The sequence below is a fragment of the Mytilus trossulus genome, unplaced genomic scaffold (assembly GCF_036588685.1).
Source record: "Mytilus trossulus isolate FHL-02 unplaced genomic scaffold, PNRI_Mtr1.1.1.hap1 h1tg000024l__unscaffolded, whole genome shotgun sequence".
NCBI classification, from domain to species: Eukaryota; Metazoa; Mollusca; class Bivalvia; order Mytilida; family Mytilidae; genus Mytilus; species Mytilus trossulus.
In genome coordinates this window covers 1,579,516-1,598,398 of record NW_026963290.1, presented here as the reverse complement: position 1 = coordinate 1,598,398, position 18,883 = coordinate 1,579,516, and the positions used below count along the sequence as shown (strand labels likewise).

The 18,883-nt window shown below is 31.3% G+C and overlaps 2 protein-coding genes across 2 annotated transcripts in view; both read left to right on the top strand.

Moving 5' to 3' along the window:
• The window catches only part of LOC134699022 (fibrocystin-L-like), an 85,546-nt gene extending 83,365 nt beyond the window's left edge, over nucleotides 1-2,181 (top strand). Inside the window, exons 55-56 of the mRNA XM_063560714.1 lie at nucleotides 1,097-1,232; nucleotides 1,910-2,181. Of these exons, the coding sequence (XP_063416784.1) occupies nucleotides 1,097-1,232; nucleotides 1,910-2,082 (309 nt within the window). The 3' untranslated portion in view covers nucleotides 2,083-2,181. The remainder of the gene's footprint in view (nucleotides 1-1,096; nucleotides 1,233-1,909) is intronic.
• A 7,680-nt stretch (nucleotides 2,182-9,861) lies between these two features.
• On the top strand, nucleotides 9,862-18,017 carry LOC134699021 (receptor-type tyrosine-protein phosphatase F-like). The gene is made up of 10 exons (XM_063560712.1): nucleotides 9,862-10,073; nucleotides 10,370-10,438; nucleotides 11,155-11,377; nucleotides 12,733-12,777; nucleotides 13,636-13,709; nucleotides 14,539-14,761; nucleotides 15,287-15,325; nucleotides 15,848-15,921; nucleotides 17,079-17,304; nucleotides 17,953-18,017. Exons 2-10 carry the CDS (start codon nucleotides 10,370-10,372, stop codon nucleotides 18,015-18,017), a joined length of 1,038 nt encoding a protein of 345 aa, XP_063416782.1. The 5' UTR covers nucleotides 9,862-10,073.
• Nucleotides 18,018-18,883: the final 866 nt, after the last annotated feature.

The following is an 18,883-nucleotide window of genomic DNA, read 5'->3' as shown; positions in this document are numbered from 1 at the left end:
ATATCGAATAAGGAAATAGAAACTGTATAAGGAAATGAAAACCGAATAAGGAAAAAGAAACCGAATAAGGAAACGAAAAAAAAATTTGAAAACTTTTTGAGAAAAAAAATTTTGAGGAAAAAAAAATTTAGAAAAAAAAAAATTTGAGGAAAAAAAATTTTGAGGAAAAAAAATTTTGAGGAAAAAAAAATTTGAGGAAAAAAAAAAATTTGAGGAAAAAAAAATTCTGAGGAAAAAAAATTTTGAAGGAAAAAATTTTTTTAGTTTGGACTTGTAATATTTTTCAAAATTTGAATATCGAAAAAGGAAAAAGGAAAAAGGAACCAACTTGTGTCTGGTCATGTTCATGTAGCACATTTTAATATATATACATATGGTACATAAAACACCTGACTGAATGCTTAATTTTCATGAATAAAAGAACATGATTAAAAATGTTCAGCTGATTTTTACAGAGCTATCTCCCTGTAGTGTTTTGTTCTACCTTAAATTGAATTTTATGAAGGAAAACATAATATTCAACACACAATGATTGATAATCTGGCTTTTTCAAACATTCAGAATACAATATAAACAAATTAGAACATTGATTATATGATTGGTTGATTGTTGGTGTTTTATCACAGAACTCTGGACTATATCTTGGCAAACAGCTTGTTTTGTGAAGATACTGTAATAAAACACATCTTGTTTCATAACCCTTCTTCAATCTAGTTATCTAACTCTAAAAAATCATGTTTTGACAGAAACTGCTTAGATAAATACAAGATGCTCTTTAAAAACAACTTTTAGCTTACCAATATTACAAATTTCTCATGCTGATTACAAATTATTTGCAACTCTAATAAACACCCTAAGCATTATTTGTTAATACACTTGTGTATCTTAGTCCTAAACAGTTGCACTATTGATTAATATATTAGTGTTCCTTACTGTTAGCATGTATCATATTTGTAAAGTAATGTGCAAATGATTTGATTTGGTATGAAACAGAAGGGGGAGGGGCAGATATGAAACGGTTACTGTGGTTAAATAAGAAAAAATCATTCTGTAATGATAGCAGTTTATGTAATAGTCATATTCTTCTGTTTTGCAGGAATCTGATGATGAGAAGAAAAATTTTATGCTTGCAATAATTATAGCCTGTGCTATGATTGGTGTAGCTTTGCTTGCTTTGATTATCTTCTGTTGCCTGTGGAAATGTAAAGTCGTTCCAAAGACTAAAACTGCAGGTATGTAATCTCAATTTGTAAAAAACCCAGCCCCAAAAAAAATTTGAATCTAGCTTATAAACATGAAGATTAGATGTAAGATCAGATTACAAAACAATACATGGGCTGAGAGTCCTCATTATTTGGTCTAAAACTTGCACAATTAGGTTTCTCAAATTTTTTGTGTAAATATAATTCATGTATATGTGCTATGTTTAAACCTTTAAAAAAATGTATGTTCACTGATATTATGAGGTTGAAAATTGATTTAAAGCCACTTTCATCAATAATGAGCTATTTTTTGGGGGTTAGTTTTTAATTGTGGAGGAATCAAGAGTGCCAAAAAAGAACTACAAACTTTGGTTGAGAAACTGACAATCATATACAAATCTAGTCAATTAGGGATAGAAAGATACATCAGATTTGATTTTTGTCCCCATATATTGGCATTATGTTCTTCGGTCTGTGGGTCAGTTTGTCTGTCCATCTGTCCCACTTCAGGTTAAAGTTTTGGTCAAGGTATTTTTTGATGAAGTTGAAATGATACTATGGACACATTCTTGTTTAAAAATATAATCAAATGATTTTTATGTATTTTTTAAAGACAATTACCTTCGAGAATGTTCACAGTCATGCCTGATGTATATTCATTAAATGAAGTGTGGGTTTTTTTAACAATAATTGTATTTTCTTTTTAGATTTGAAGCATGATTATTATAGTAGAGATGTAGACAGCATACTGTTCAGGGAGAAATCATTTATGAGTATAACATCCAATGATAAATCAGCTGCTCCCAAGTCTACTAATCTGGATTTTGGTTATTACCATGGAAAGAAGTCCCCAGTAGCTCCTCTTCCTCTCGACTTCTAAAGACTTGCTAGATTTTCTTTTTATAACATATAAAGACTGAAAATTGTTATAACACATTACGACTGAAAAGGGCAAACATGAAATTGTTAACTTAATAAATTTTTTTGGGGAGGGGGATGAAATTAATAATGTGGTAATAACTGTCACCCACAGAGAACATACTGTGTTTACAAAATATGCTGATAAATTCATTTTTGAATAGATAAATTGAAAACATCGTTTTGGAATATTTCATTATTTTTTTTAAGACACATGAGTATTTATTTAAAGATAAAATTTATTGATATAATCTGATGATCCGTCCAGTTATAATATATATTTTTATATTTCTTTACATTGACTTATTACTGATTGTATTTTATTTACTCCTAGATTTATTATTTTGCAATTAGGAAATGTTGTGCCATCACTGATGTTATTTTTTTTTTAAATATTTTTGATATATTTTTTTAAAGTTTTCTAATTAAAAAAGAATTTTGTGTATTGTTTTTAGCTCACCTGACCTGAAAGGTCAAGTGAGCTTTTCTCATCACTTGGCGTCCGTCGTCTGTCGTCCGTCATCCGTCGTCCGTAAACTTTTACAAAAATCTTCTCCTCTGAAACTACTGGGCCAAATTTAACCAAACTTGGCCACAATCATCCTTTGGGTATCTAGTTTTAAAAATGTGTCCGGTGACCTGGCCATCCAATCAAGATGGCCGCCATGGCTAAAAATAGAACACAGGGGTAAAATGTATATTTTGGCTTATATCTTTGAAACCAAAACATTTAGAGCAAATCTGAAATGGGGTAAAATTGTTGATCAGGTCAAGATCTATCTGCCCTGAAATTTTCAGACGAATGGGAGAACTTGTTGTTGGGTTGCTGCCCCTGAATTGGTTATTTTAAGGAAATTTTGCAGTTTTTGGCTATTATCTTGAATACTATTATAGATAGAGATAAACTGTAAACATCAATAATGTTCAGCAAAGTAAGACCTACAAATAAGTTAACATGACCAAAATTGTCAGTCAACCCCTTAAGGAGTTATTGCCCTTTATAGTCAATTTTTAACAACTTTCGTCATTTTTTGTAACTTGTACAAAAATCTTCTTCTCTGAAACTACATTGCCAAATTTAACCAAACTTGGCCACAATTATCATTGTGGTATATAGTTTAAAAAATGTGTCCGATGACCCTGCCTACCAAACAAAATGGCCGACATGGCTAAAATTAGAACATAGCGGTAAAATACAGTTTTTAAATTATATCTTTGAAACTAAGACATTAAGGGCAAATCTTTCAAGATTTAAATGTCCATCAGAATAAGATCTTTCCCCTCACTAATTTTCAGATGAATCCAACAACTCGTTGTTGGGTTGCTGCCCTAAAATTGGAAATTTTGCAGTTTTTGGTTATTATCTTGAATACTATTATAGATAGAATTAAACTGTAAACAGCAATACTGTTCAGCAAAGTAAGATCTACAAATAAGTCAACATGATCAAAATTGTTAGAGGACCCCTTTAGGAGTTATTGCCCTTTATAGTCAATATTGAACAACTTTCGTCATTTTTGTAACTTGTACAAAAATCTTCTTTTCTGAAACTATGGGCCAAATTTAAACAAACATGGCCACAATCATTACTAGGGTATCTATTTAAAAAAAGTGTCTAATGACCCCACCTACCAACCAAGATGACCGACATCAGTAAATACAGTAACAGGTGAGCGACACAGGCTCTTGAGAGCCTCTAGTTTATATTGTTAGTTATAGTTAATGTATATAAGCTTTTGTATTTATTATTTATCTTGTATTTATTTCTTTGTTTGCTGTTTTGTTGACAAAAGTTTTTGACTTACATTTTTGCTTCAGAATCTTTCTACTTGACCTTGCTGGCAAGGACAAACTATTTAATTTTATTTTGTATTTAACTGTGACAATAAATATTACTATGACGTTGAAAGATGTAAAAAAAAACAGTTTAAAGGTATATTCTATGTTATAGTTCTAATTACAACATAAAGATAAATGGTAGGGTGTTAAATACAATCTAGTATTACTATATTACGAGAGACAATTATTATACCCCACGCAACGAGTTGCGGAGGGTACAATGTTTTTGACCCGTCTGTCAGTCCGTCCATCCGTCAGTCCTGTTTCTTGTCATCGCAACTCCTCTCAAACCACTCAACAGAATTTCACGAAACCTTTTCAGATAATAAGGACATACTACGTAGTTGTGCATATCGACGGGAATTTGCGATTCAATTTTTTTTCTAGGAGTTACGCCCCTTTGAACTTATTTACTTTAATGTACTACTGCAACAGTTTGTCATCGCAACTCCTCTCAAACCACACATCAGAATTTCACGAAATTTTTTCAGATAATTAGGACATACTATGTAGTTGTGCATATCGACGGGAAATTGCGATTCAATTTTTTTTCTAGGAGTTACGTCCCTTTGAACTTATTTACTTTAATGTTCTACTGCAACAGTTTGTCATCTCAACTTCTCTGAAACCACACAACAGAATTTCATGAAATTTTGTAGATAATAAGGACATACTATTTAGATGTGCATATTGGCAGGAAATTAATTTTTATTATATATTTTTTTTTCTTACACTTATTTAATTTCTCCAATGACAATGTGGGTACGTGGGGTATGTGAGCGTGCTTACTAAGGTTCTTTAATTTAAAATTAAGATGCTGAAAAGGATTGAAAATTGGAAGTATTCTAAAGTCTGTGATATCTGTAACTTTGTTAAAACACCATTTGTGACTGTACAAGGGTAGGCAAAATAAAGTCAGCTGTGCTGGAACATATTCTAGCAAACTATAAGTTGTGAAATGTACACACCAAAGGACGTCCAATAGAGATACATCTTCATCTAGGGTAGTTTGTTATTACAAATTTAAAATTGTCCCAGTTGTGGTATATCAAAGTTAGGATTTAGTCCCTGCCAAGAATCCAGTACCCACTGTGCCTAGTTGTAAAATCTACAATCACAAATTGATTTACAGACGTAAAAGTTTTTAGTATGCTATTTCTTACTACACCAAAATCTATTCTTATGTCTTGAGAATATTTTAATAATTAGACATATTAACTTAATTAATGATCTTATGTCCTTTATTTTTCTCAGATGAAACTAAAATTTATTTTACAATATTTGAGACAATTTTTGAAAAACAAATTTATTATATATTTAAGAATAAAGAAATAGTCTTGTTTCTATAAATTGCATGTATTTAATTTCAGTATACTGTTAAAAATTATAAACCTTACTGTGATATATACCTACTGTTGTGATAAATTTATGTATTGTTTAAAATATTTTGTTTTGATATATATTTCTTTAATAAAATCTCTATTTTTCAATTAGATTTTAAACATGTGTTTGTTAGTAATTTCAAGAAAGAGGTCTTTAAGACCAGTGTTTCACAGTGTTAAAAAAGGACAGACAATACCAAGGGGAAATATAAAAAAAAAAGCTATAAATAGAAGAAAAACATGCAACATCATGACAAAAAAAAGATTAGACATAAATCACAAACACTAAAATAGAAAACTGAAAATTAAATAATGTTAACACCATAGAAACCAGGTGTGAACTCAGGTAATATAAACTCTTGTGTAAGCAGTTCCTGCTCCACATGTGTAATATCATGTTTCTTGTGGCAAGTAAAAATTTTGAAGTCCTATTCCATGATGTGAAAAGAGAGAAGAAGATGAGATTGTGGACTATATACATGACCATGTGTGAAACAAAAAAATCAGATATAATTTTCCAAACCATTAAAACGTCGAAAATTTAGGAGGGATGAATAAACCTTCTGCAGTGATTAAGAGGATAATTCATTATAATACAATCTTGACTGCTGTACCCTAATTTTTCACATTATCCGTTATGTCTTTGTTTTGCTCACACATTGTTGTCAATACAATGGAATTCTATGTGACTGTCATACAATTGAGAGGTTTAGCTAGCGATATACCCAGGTTTAATCCACTGTATTTTAGTTTAGGAAATGCCAGTACCGAATAAGCAATATGAGTTGTTTTCCTTTCGTTTGATGTGTTGAGCGATTGATTTTGCCATTTTATAAATTAAGGTACTTTCCATTTTGAATTTCATTTGAGTTTCGGATTTTTTGTTATTTTACTTCTTTTAAAGGACAAGAGAGCCCTAATATATTGTATGGAGATATCCTTAGGGAGGAGTTCCTGGAATGTGGCTGAACAAAATAATCACTTTTAACATGGCATCTTTTTGATTTTGTTAGATATAAGACACTATTTCAACCATTACAAAATAAGTGTATTGGGCTTTTTTTTCTTTAGTTAGACAATTATCAAAAGAATAACGAAGTCATATTGTTTTATGAATTTGTGGGAATTTATTTTCATTCATCCAATGATTTCACAACAAAGAGACCAGTAGCATTTACGTCGGGCCAGTAGATTTTGTTAGCTGGTGGTCCGACGGACCAGTAGAAGTTGTTGATAAAAATCACTGATTGCAACACAATCTCAGTTTATTAACAAACAAAAAATACCTGTGAAACAAATTCCATTGTACAGGGACGTTTTTATTTATATTGGTCTTATTCGAATGAATGTCATTATTCAGGACCAGTAGATTTGGTGCCGGACCAGTAGATTTACGGTTCACTGGTCCGGCTGGCCATTGCACAAAAAAGCTTAAATTCGACCCTGGATAATTCCAATTATTACAAAATAAGTGTATTGGGCTTTTTTCTTAAGTTGGACAATTATCAATAGAATAACGAAGACATATTGTTTTGTGAATTTGTGTGAATTTATTTTCATTCATCCAATGATTGCGCAATAAAGATGTAAGATAACACAGAAACATCATAAAAAGAAGATGAAAATGAAATGCCTTCTGAATTTCATATTGACACTGAATTGGGGGAAGAAAAAAAACTCTTTGAAATATTGACATAAAAGAAGTTTATAAAACCCTTAACATCATTGTGTGAGCCTTATGATTTCTTTTCTGTGTGTATGCTGGCCATTATTTCATTATAAACCAGTTTACCATTAAGTTCAGTTGACATCAATTGAAAACATATTTCATATGTTCATTATAATGTAAACTTTTTTAAATGTTATGCCAGAATAGGGTTTGACCCCGATTGCAGTTTCAACGATTCTAGAAATGTGATCGTGTAAAACCTGTACAAAAGTCATTTCTCAGGTTTAAGCATTAGTTTAAGAAAGTTTATGATGAAGTCACGTAGTTAACGTTGCATCAATTCAAAACTTAATACACATTTCATTATGGTGTGTGCTATTTATATTATGTGTCATAAAAAAGTTTTGATTTCACTGAAAATATAATATGATAGTATGAGTAGGGTATTGTAAACTATGAATAATCATTGATGTGATCATTTATAGATTTACTATTGAGTTTTTTTTAATTGTATGAAATATTAAGGATTTTTCACCACCTCCCCCCTCCCCCTTTTCCCCCAAGACTACATTACCCTAGCTATATTTGGCCAAACCTTTCGCAATCTTTGTTCCTCAATGCTCTTTAACTTAAAACTATTCGAGCGACAATAATGAGTCTCATAGACTGAAAGCGTATCTGGCGTACACATTTATTAGACTGGTGTCTTTGATAAGCTTATATCTGTTTGTGTTTACGTAGCGAGACAGGTACTCCATCATAACTCAATGCAATATATACATTTATATCCGTTTCTTATAAAAAGCATTTTTAGAATTTAAGGAAATGTTTTTATATAAACAATATAACGTAATCTTGCACCTATTGGGGTTTTTATTAAATTTTTTCCAAGTTTTCTTTGTTTTTATTTGGGACTGGGAAATGATTCTGTGCGCTGAATACCTGACTAGTTGTTTGACTTGAATTATCCTTCAATTTAAACTTTACCATACTTTTATTGGTTTGTACTTTTATTATAACTTGTTTCCTTTGAAGGGTGATTTAATAATATAAAACAAATAGATAATAGATAAATCTGTCACTAGCATGCAATGAAATTGAATAGTTAATCATACTCTTGATGGTGGAACAAGAATAAGTTTTGCAGAAATTGTTAAGAAATATGAATAGGTGCCAATTTATACAAACACACTTTTTCTAGTGTTTCTGCAGTACACATTTCATAATTCAGCCATCAACATAACATTTGATCTCGGGTTCTCTAAAAGGTTAAGATATTGGAGGTGTCTTCAAGATTATAACTGTTTTAAAATATCAAAACTTGCATGTCTGTTCTCATATGTTATTCTGATCAATTAATGTTTTGTTTTCAGTATTATTTATACCTGACACTTTCCTTGCTTGTAAAATCCCGACTTGCGTCTTATATATGGTTTGTTGTTAACAATTCTAATTAGTAACGTTTTTATCTTCAGATGTTTGTTTCCTACCAAGCAATTCGCATATAAGTAGAAATGAGTTGGTTGTTGGGAAATGCTGGTTTGTTAGTTAAGAAGCCTTTAGATGATTTTTTAGTTTGTGGGTTGTATACTCCAGGACCAATGAAGGATAATGCTCTACAAACTTGTTTGGCGAATTCAAATAAAAATATATGTAATGCTATTTAAATGTAATGCAATAAGACTGGTTGCGGTTGCTAAAGTTTCGTTTTCTTTTTATGGAGAGTTGAATTTATCAGAATTATTTACCATTGTTTAGCCTGTCTTTTAAGTTAAAGTCTTTTTCTGAATGTGTCTTTTAAATCTTGGTTCGAACTAAATCCATTATCTGCTACCAAGGAGAGATGTTATATCTTTAGACTGTTTATTCTATTTTTCTTTGTTTTTTATTTTATATATTTTTTTAGGGTGTTGAGAGTTGAAAAAAACTCATCAAACATTCCAAGTTTTAGCAAACGACCAAAAGGTCTACAAAAGTCTCGATTGGATGTATGTGACCAATATGTTTAAAACTAACAACGATGTATTCCTTTCAGCAGCAGTCAAACTGAAAAACGACAGAATAAAAAAAAATACTTCTTTGGAATATCTGCTATGTATTACTTTCGTCATATTTGTTTGGCCCACACCAATTCCAACCTTTGTTTTTCAATAACATTGATTTAACCGTGAGATTATTGTCTGTCGTATATAAATGATGAGTTATTTTATAACCGTTAGTGTATGGAAATGACTTGGGCATTGATAAGACTGAAGATGGGTAATACAATTTAGCTTGTAGGATTTGTAGTATACAGGTGGATGAGGTGCATTAGTCCTGTCTTGGATTACATGTCACCAATATCTAGTCGTCAAATTTGAAGAAATATTTATCAAATGTACCAGGATTATAATTTAGTACGCCAGACGCGCGTTTCGTCTACATAAGACTCATCGGTGACGCTCATATCAAAATATTTATAAAGCCAAACAAGTTCAAAGTTGAAGAGCATTGAAGGTCCAGAATTCCAAAAAAGTTGTGCCAAATACGGCTAAAGTAACATATGCCCGGGATAATAGAAATAAATATCCGTTGCAGGACAAATGATAAGACAACACACTACTGCAATATCATAATAAACGAAGTAAAACACTATTCAAGTAATGTTCGTCAATCAAACTAATCAATCCTTTCAACATTATTCAATTATTACAACAAACTTCCTTCAACGTGTTATAACGAAACAAAAGATCCCAATAATTGTGGTCAATTGATTTATACGATATACAATCATTTGATATTTAAATAGTGATCGAATTAAAGTATTATATTGCAGTCCGGTCCAATAGACTTGATGTTTATTGTTATTAGATATAATCCTATGAAAAGATTCAGTAATGACTACAGAATTTTAAAATGGATTACAGTAAATATATTGACTTTGACCAAGTCACACATATATTAGTACAATGCATACCGGAATATTTAAATGCTAAATGGTGTATTTAGGTAGAACATTAATTGATGATTGTGTAACCTTGTGAATATTGCAACATGGATTAAATCACAAAACTTCGTGTCAAGGTAAGACAATGTTTCTTTCGGCCGAATATATATGACTAAAAAATCTAATTCTAAATTAACAAATTAACCTATTTGTTTCTATTTTTGAAATACAACATGAAGAAGAATTTTCAAATATTCCAATGATACCAGATATATTGCTCTTATTTGTGATAATTTTGTTATTGAATGCTGAACGGTGACATATAGTTGCTATCATTTAGTCAGTGGTGAATTGAAATCTCATTGGCAATACTACCAAATATTATATTGTATTCATAATAGAAAAAAACCTATTTAAATATTATAATTTGTAGATGTTTGTTCCTAGTATTCTAAAGATTTGCCCAACAGATGAAGGAACCGGTATTTACTTAGAATGGACTGTAAGAGTTACCATATGTTAAATTTTGTATATCAAAACGTATAAAGTATGTGATATATATATTGTCAATGTTATTCTTGCTCAGAACCCACATACAAGTCCTTGATAATAGGTGATACATTAAAAGGTGAATGTCAATGCCAATGCGACATCAACATTTTATTCTATGGCCAGTTCTGCATCGTGAATGCATGAGTGAACAAAAGATATTGAAATTTATTGCTAAACGCATTTAGATTCTTTTATATTAACTAATGTTCGTTTCCCTACAAAATGATATCCAGTTCTCAACTTCTTGGTTTTCTTTATGAATGCCATAAAACATATGTTCTTATCTGTTACTAGTAACCTATATTCGCGAACCAGAATCAAAGAAAGTCTCCCGTTTCATTTGTTAAAGAACGAGCAAATTGGTCGTTTGTCGTTGGAAGTGCTTTCTTATCGTTCACAGAACGTTTGTTAAGTTTATTGTGATCTATGCAAAATCGTCGTACTTTGTATTTCGAAGACAACAGGTCTTACATTACTTCTGATAATAAAAGAGTAAGAGTGATCAGTTCCTATGTCATCCGAATAACACGATACATTTCAAATCCAAAAAGTATTTTCCAGCGAATTTTTAGAAAATTCACTTTTAGTTAGATATATTCTAGTGCGTCATAATTATGCATTGCTTATACAATTTATTTTAAATAAAGATAGTTTCATATATTTTAGATTCCAGAAAAGGATTGCAAGCCGCCAGTCCATGGGTATATTGTTGCATACAAAAGACATGAATTAGATATCAACTATAGCTGTAGAAGTCTTAAAGGCGGTCGCACCTGCAGTCATGTGATATCATTATCACGCGTTAGCAGTAAATATAATATTATGGTTTCTGCATATGGATACAAAGAACATGGAGATTTCTGCCCGCCTGTTATTCTCTGTATGTCTGGTAGGTAATGTAGTTCATCACAGCTATACATGGCATAAACCAATAATACTCAGTCACTATTTATTAATTGATATGTCTTAAGTCTGTTGTGGTGGAATGGTGTGGTTTGTTTTATTTGATACTAACATTGAAGTTCTATTATACTGGAAAAAAAATTCAACTGTTATTCAACCATCTTTGAAATTCTCTCTTTCTTTCTATTAGTATCAGTCTAATTTTGAATTCATTGTTTTAATTTACTTGATGACTTCATAAAAAGAGTACACACATAACAAAATTTAGATGAAAAATAATAACTTGATCAGTATGTTATACAATACTTAAATGCCCTTATAATTAAATCGACAATTATATAATAGTATTGGAATATGCATTATGCATGAATGATTGAATGTTTGTAAACAATATAAAGTAATTATACAACAAATATGACCTGACAGTGTTTGTTTATCCCATCGTTTAAAATATACTTTAAGCATTTATGTTTTGTTTAATTAGTTATTTTTGTTTAAATGCATTTGTTTTATTTGCCGTAGTCTTTACTCGTCTCGTTTCATTTGCTTCTCAGTTATTATGCATGCAAGGTATACTTTTCGTCCCCGAGGGTATCACCAGTCAAGTAGTCAGCACTTCGGTGTTGACATGAATATCAATTATATTGTCATTTCATAAATTTCCTGTTTACAAAAGTATGATTTTTTTCAAAATGCTAAGGATTTCCTTATCCGTAAAATTTATTCCTGGAATCTGTGATAAGTTTATTTATATCCAAGGCAAAGATTACCTTAGTTGTATTCGGCACAACTTTATGGAATTTTAGGTCCTCAATGCTCTTCAGCTTTGTACTTGTTTAGCTTTTTTACTATTTGTATCTGAGCGTCACTAATGAGTCTGATGTATTAAGTTTTAAGCCTGATACCTTTGATAAATATTTCATTCGACATGCAAGAATCATGTTTTGAAGCCAAGAATCACTACAGACAGAAACGTTGTTTATAGAGAACAAATATTGTGGAAATAATAAAGGATTTGTTTCAATTATATTTAATGACGGCTTTCTTTCTGTTTAGATTTCAGATAAAGTCATGTGCAAGTCTTTTAAACATGTTTTAACTGTGCATATCAAGACCACAACTCAAAAAACCAAGACTATACTTCTATTAAATGACGGGCTGCAAAATGTTTGATACTGCAGAGAATTATCTCTCATCGAACTTATCATTAGATTATATATAATAATCTGTAGAATGGTGTGTGAGTGTTGATGTATATAATTTATTAATAACCTCTTGTATAATATATCCCATTACAATACTAAAGGTTTCAACTTTAATCTGCATTTTCTTTATTTCCAGATTATTTAGATGTAAATAGGAGTCAAGGATGTGGTGATATTAGAGGTTCGTAATTTACTAATTGCTAAACGGAAATACGATAATAAGCATACTTTTTGCTAAACTCAGTGTTTATAATTTGAAAATTTATATTTCTTGCAGTATTGGCGCACTTAATCCATATGTAGTTCATCATCTTTTGAGTATAGTTATCAAAGGTACCAGGACTGTAATTTAGTACGTAAGACGCGCGTTTCGTCTACATAAGACTCATCAGTGACGCTCAAATCAAAATATTTATAAAGCCAATCAAGTACAAAGTTGAAAAACATTGTGGATCCAAAATCCCAAAAAGTTGTGCCAAATACGGCTTAGGGCGGCTAAGGAGTGAGTTATATACTAAAATGACCCGTCTTGGTAAGGTTTCTAGAACAAACAAACGTTGGAAGACTACCTTCTTTCAAAAGATAATTTCGAAATGTTTTAGTTCGATAACTCACAATAGTTGTTTGGCATTGAATTCGGGTCACAATTAAAATTCGTTAAAAATGAAAGGGGACGAAGATGTCAAATGATTAAGGTTCGCAGTGATCAAACACATACACACATAATGCATTGGTATTAGGCAATGGGATATGTTTTATACTTGATTCATCTTATGTTTGTCAGGAAAAGACTTAATACTAAAAACACCGTTTTTTCAGATCAGAAATAATTGCATTGATATACTTAATTGCGCTTTTTGAAGAAGGGGCAACAAAAAAAGGTTAAATATTTCGATTTCAGGACAAATCTGCAAATCAATAATACAAAATTATTGATACAAGTTCAAACATAGTCTAAGTTGTGTCGCTTCTTCGGAAAAAACGTATTACGCCTTCAGTAGCGTTATTCGTACTATATTGTCAATATGATGTTTTCCAGAACTGCTACCAAAACCTAAGATAACCAAGACAAAGTCATTGCATGAAGGCAAAGGGCTACATTTGAAATGGAGAGTAGGTACAACTTATATTCGGTAATATGAGACACACTAAAAAATGGTCAATTTGTAAAAATGGGTTGTAGTGTTTTTTACTTTCGATTTACAAATGCAGTTATACTTGATTATAAAAAACATACTCATCAAAGAGATCAGGGTGATACGGTTTTACGTCAGCCGTTCGTTTTATCATCAAAATTTTAAAAAAATTTAACGATGGAGTTTTGGATTTTCGAATATTTTGGCCCCTAGCATAACAAAGGAGATGTTCATTTTCAAAATGCACTACTGGTGCAGTACGAATGTAACCGTTTATATTGTCATCAGTGACGTCAAAACAAGATAAAAATACCAAATTCTAGTACAAGGAGTATAATTCGAAATTAACAAATGTTTTAGAGCTTCAAAAACAAAAGACATCGAACTAACTAGTTAGAAACATCTTAGGTCATTATTCCTGAGACAATTTTAGTTTCATGTTTTTTTATGACCCACGTACGATAGTAGAGGGGCATTATGTTTTCTGGTCTGTGCCTCCGTTCGTCCGTTCGCTCGTCCGTCCGTTTGTTTGTTTGTCCGTTCGTTCGTTCGTCCCACTCCAGGTTAAAGTTTTTGGTCAAGGTTTATTATAGTTTTGACCCCAATTTCACGGTCCACCGAACATATAAAATTATAGTGCGAGTGGGGCATCCGTGTACTATGGACACATTCTTGTTTAGAAACAAACGAAGATTTTTTTTGTGTTGACTTCATAGGTTCTGTTGAGGTTAATTAAGAGCCAGTACTGAAACCAACATGTTAATAAAAGATTTGATCTTTTATTTTTGTTTTATTATATTGCTTAGGTTCCTTTAGATGTGTCTAATGTTATAATAGAAGGATACATTATTGCTTATAAAAGATGCGGATTGGATACTCAGTACAAGGAAAAAATGGTTCCGGGTATGGATACTAAGTGTCATGCAATTACTGGAACTAAGCCATGTACATTGTATGAAGTAAAAGTTGCAGCTTGTGCTAATGAGGGCACTGGTTTATTTTCTGTACCTGTTATTGTACGAACAGGAGGTAAGAACTTTCCGGATAGATTTTAATGAGAAAGATCTTATATATTATATATAATTCAGTCTATAGCTTTATTATCTGAAATATCGATACGCGTACATATGTATTTTAAAAACTTAACACTTCACTGTAAAATGTCCGTATATATTTAGATAGAGTTAAACCTTAGCTGGTTTTTTTTACATAAATTCTAAAAGACAAAAGTGGAGGGGAAAACTCGTAGAGGTAATCTCAAATACAATAAAAAAAGTATATAAAAGGTCAAATTTTCCCGAGGGAAAGGGTAAACTGATTGCGTAGATGATGTAGGTGTAATGCTTTCGAGAAGTCTTTCTCCATCAACAATTTAACCGAGGTAGTTATAGCATAAGTTTTAAGAAATTTAACAACAAGACTACTTTCTCCTTTAGTTTAACATCTTAAATATTTATATATTGATGGCATTGCAATTATTGGAATATTGATCTATACTTTACTTTGATGTAACTATTTGAATTTCCTTTTTGTATTTCATTTATCTCTCTGCAGTTGAAAGTCAACAGCCTCAGAAAATATCAGAAAGAGGAGGTAAGTTAGTTATACCCATACTAAGACAATGAATAGATAGTACCAGTGTTAAAATATTATAACCACACCTTAATTGGGAAACAACAATACATATTCGATCCCTGATTTTGCTACAGTACAGATTATTTTCAAACAGTGTTTCAAAAAAGATTTAAGGATTATCTCCTGGAGCAGATTCCCTATGCTGTGTTGTTTCTTCAAGTGAGAAGAAATCCGTTTCTATGGCAAAATTAGCAAAATACGTTTATATACAAGGAATATATATGACAGTTTCGACCCCAATAAGATTGTATTGGATAATTGAATACATTATAAGAGTAAATTTTAAATGATGCCCAAAAGATTGACAACCTTTCCAAAGCAGACAAAAAAGACTTGATATTGAAAAAATGCAATATACATAAGATTAAATGCTGTATTGTAGAGCTAGTAAATGCATGGTTTTACAGGGAAAAAATATATGTCGTACCAACAAATTTAGATAAATTAAAACGAACATAAAATTCACTTTTATCTTTACAGAGCCGACATTTACCCCAGCAATAACTGGAATATGTAATGTAATGGGTCATCCGGGAGTTTTTGTCAGATGGAAGGTTCGTTATTACAGTATTTGAATAACAATTTACTTGTCATGTATATTATTTCCACAAATTCAAGTTATCTCATTTTGATTTATTAGTACTTTAATTGAACCTAATGGTGAAACTTGTCAAAAAAACCCACCTCAAATAGAAAAAAGCCATATGGAAACAAACACACGAAACCGGATCTGATTTGTGGTTGATAAAGATGTAAATAAAGGCAACAGTAGTATACCGCTGTTCAAAACTCATAAATCCATGGACAAAAAACAAAATCGGGGTAACAAACTAAAACCGAGGGAAACGCATTAAATATAAGAGGAGAACAACGACACAACACCGAAACGCAACACACACAGAAACGGACCAAGCATCAGACAAAATCCCACGAGAATAACACATATAACATCTAAACCAAATACATGAATTTGTGATAAACAAGTAGAGTGCTACGTCTTATCTTAATATCTCAAAAATAAGAGAGAAAACAAACGACACAACATTAAAATGCAACACACACAGAAACGAACAATTATATAACGATGGCCATCTTCCTGACTTGGTACAGGACATTTTTAAAGGTGAATAAAAATGGTGGGTTGAACCTGGTTTTGTGGCATGCCAAACCTCGCACTTTAATGGCAAAGTTAAATATAACATTGACAACATAATATTACAGGACTACAATACACATAAATAGGAGAACATATTAGACAAAGAAACACATGATTAATAGATAACAAAAAGAATCAGGTTTAAAATTCGATACGTAATTGTGCTTCCAGATATCAAATATATAATACATATCTCTTAGTGCTACATATTGTATAAGGGTAACTGGTACATATTGTACAACATAAAGCAAAGAAAGTAACCAGTTGCAATTCTTGCAAGAGCTAATGACAACAAAAATGAGTTTGAAATGGTTGAAATGCTCGTCATGAAACTCTAAGAAAATAACATTATGCTTGATGCATTACGAATAAAGAGAGGCGAACGATACGAAAGGTACATTCAAACTCATGAGTCGAAAATAAACTGCCAACGCCATGGCTAAAAGAGAGACACATGGAAAACAAATGACATAGTCATGACTGGGTACAGGCATTGTCCAATAGCTAATATAACATCATCAGAATTAACTACAATTAAAATATTTCTTTGTTCAGATACCTGATAATGCTGACATGAAGAATACCGATGGATATATTGTCGCTTTCCGTAAAACTGTTCCAAGCACATCAGAATACCACAGATGTGTTATCCATGACAAGTCTGCGACATCCCACTACAAAGAGGGGCTCCAGTTTGGAATGACCTATCAAGTGAAAATTGCAGCTTACAACTCTCTCGGATGTGGACAATTTACACTGCCCAAGTTGTTTGTGTTTCATGGTTTGTATTTTTCACATACACATGTTTTTCAATAATAAATGTAATGTTTAAGAACAACACATAACAGGGAATGTTTAGAAAAACAGGGTTGAAAACATTGAGGTAGCCAATTCCTGTATTTACGAACAGTTATATTTTGTCGATGTTATTGTTACAAAGTAGTGACTATTGGTCGAATCGTATACACAGAACAGTAATGATTTGAGTTCTGTCCAATTGCCAACATAGCTGTAAAAAAGATCTTTATAAACATATATATTATTCCTAGTGGGATTTATTTACAATCGCTATATATGTGGTACTAGAATTACTGTTCATACATAAAGACATACATTTATTGGATCAAATACTTTGTTAACATAACCAGGAAACCAGCTGCTGTACATGCCACAAACGTTTCAAATAAAGGCACAGATAGACAGAGTTAAAATCGAAGTATAAAACTTATAAACTCTAAACGGGATCACACCAATAGTTATGATCGTAGGCTACTTCTGTTTTACATGCATCTTACTTTAAAAACAAAGAAATGTACACGAAAGGATGTCAATTATGTCAAGTTTAATAATATTGAATAAGAACAAAGTGTTCAAATTATGTTAAATTGACTTTACAAGAGTTTGAAGTTTTTTATTTAATTTTCAACAGGAAAGGATGCATTGAAAAGGCGAAAACTGAAGAGGAACCTCAAATTCAAGAATAAAATATCATGAGAATTTTCAGAATAAATATTTTTTAACATGTTATATTACTGTACTTCCTATGTTATTGAATAATATATGTGTGTATCTATTGCATGTCTGTTTATACACATTTTGAAATATTATGATATTTTTTATTTAACCGGGGTAATAACAACTACAGTAGAGCGGCAGAAGATACCAGAGGGACAACCAAACTCATAGATCGAAAAAAAACTTACAACGCCATGACCAAAAAATAAAGACAAACAGACAAATAATAGTACACAAGACACAACATAAAAAACTAAAAACTTAGCAACACGAACCTTACCAAAAGATTGGGGTGATCTCAGGTGCTCCGGATGGGTAAGTAGATCCGGTTTACATACAACACATAAACCACACATTGTATACATAGATAGCAGAAGGTAGTTTGAAGCATATAACAACATGTTAGATCTACGTTTTTGTGTTCCAAATATAGATATACCCAAATAACAAAATTATTTGAACTTTTTTTATTGTCAATATTTGTACAAAGAACGATTTCTCAAATAACATGGTTGGATAAAAAAAACAAATGCAATATTTAGTTACAAGATTGAACAGGTATTTTTGAATGTTTATTTTGATTGTTTAATAATTATTTAGAACAGACATGTCAAACAAGACGTCCAGAGTCTTTCATATATATAGACCTACCTTTGTTGTAATGTATTCTTTTCACGTAGTGGTGTGCATTTCAGTGATATTTTTAAACATTGCCATTTAAATAGAAGGTATGGCTAGCCACAAAACCAGTTTCAACCTATCATTATTTTCATCAAATGTCCTGTACAAAGTCAACAATATGACAGTTGTTATCCAGAAGTCCGTGTCTATTTATAATGGCATTT

Coding starts and splice junctions, on each gene's coding strand:
- LOC134699021 (XM_063560712.1), top strand. CDS start 10,370: ATGTTTGTTCCTAGTATTCTAAAGATTTGCCCAACAGATGAAGGAACC. Junction 11,378..12,732: donor TGTTATTCTCTGTATGTCTG/GTAGGTAATGTA, acceptor CTTTATTTCCAG/ATTATTTAGATGTAAATAGG. Junction 15,326..15,847: donor GAAAATATCAGAAAGAGGAG/GTAAGTTAGTTA, acceptor TTATCTTTACAG/AGCCGACATTTACCCCAGCA.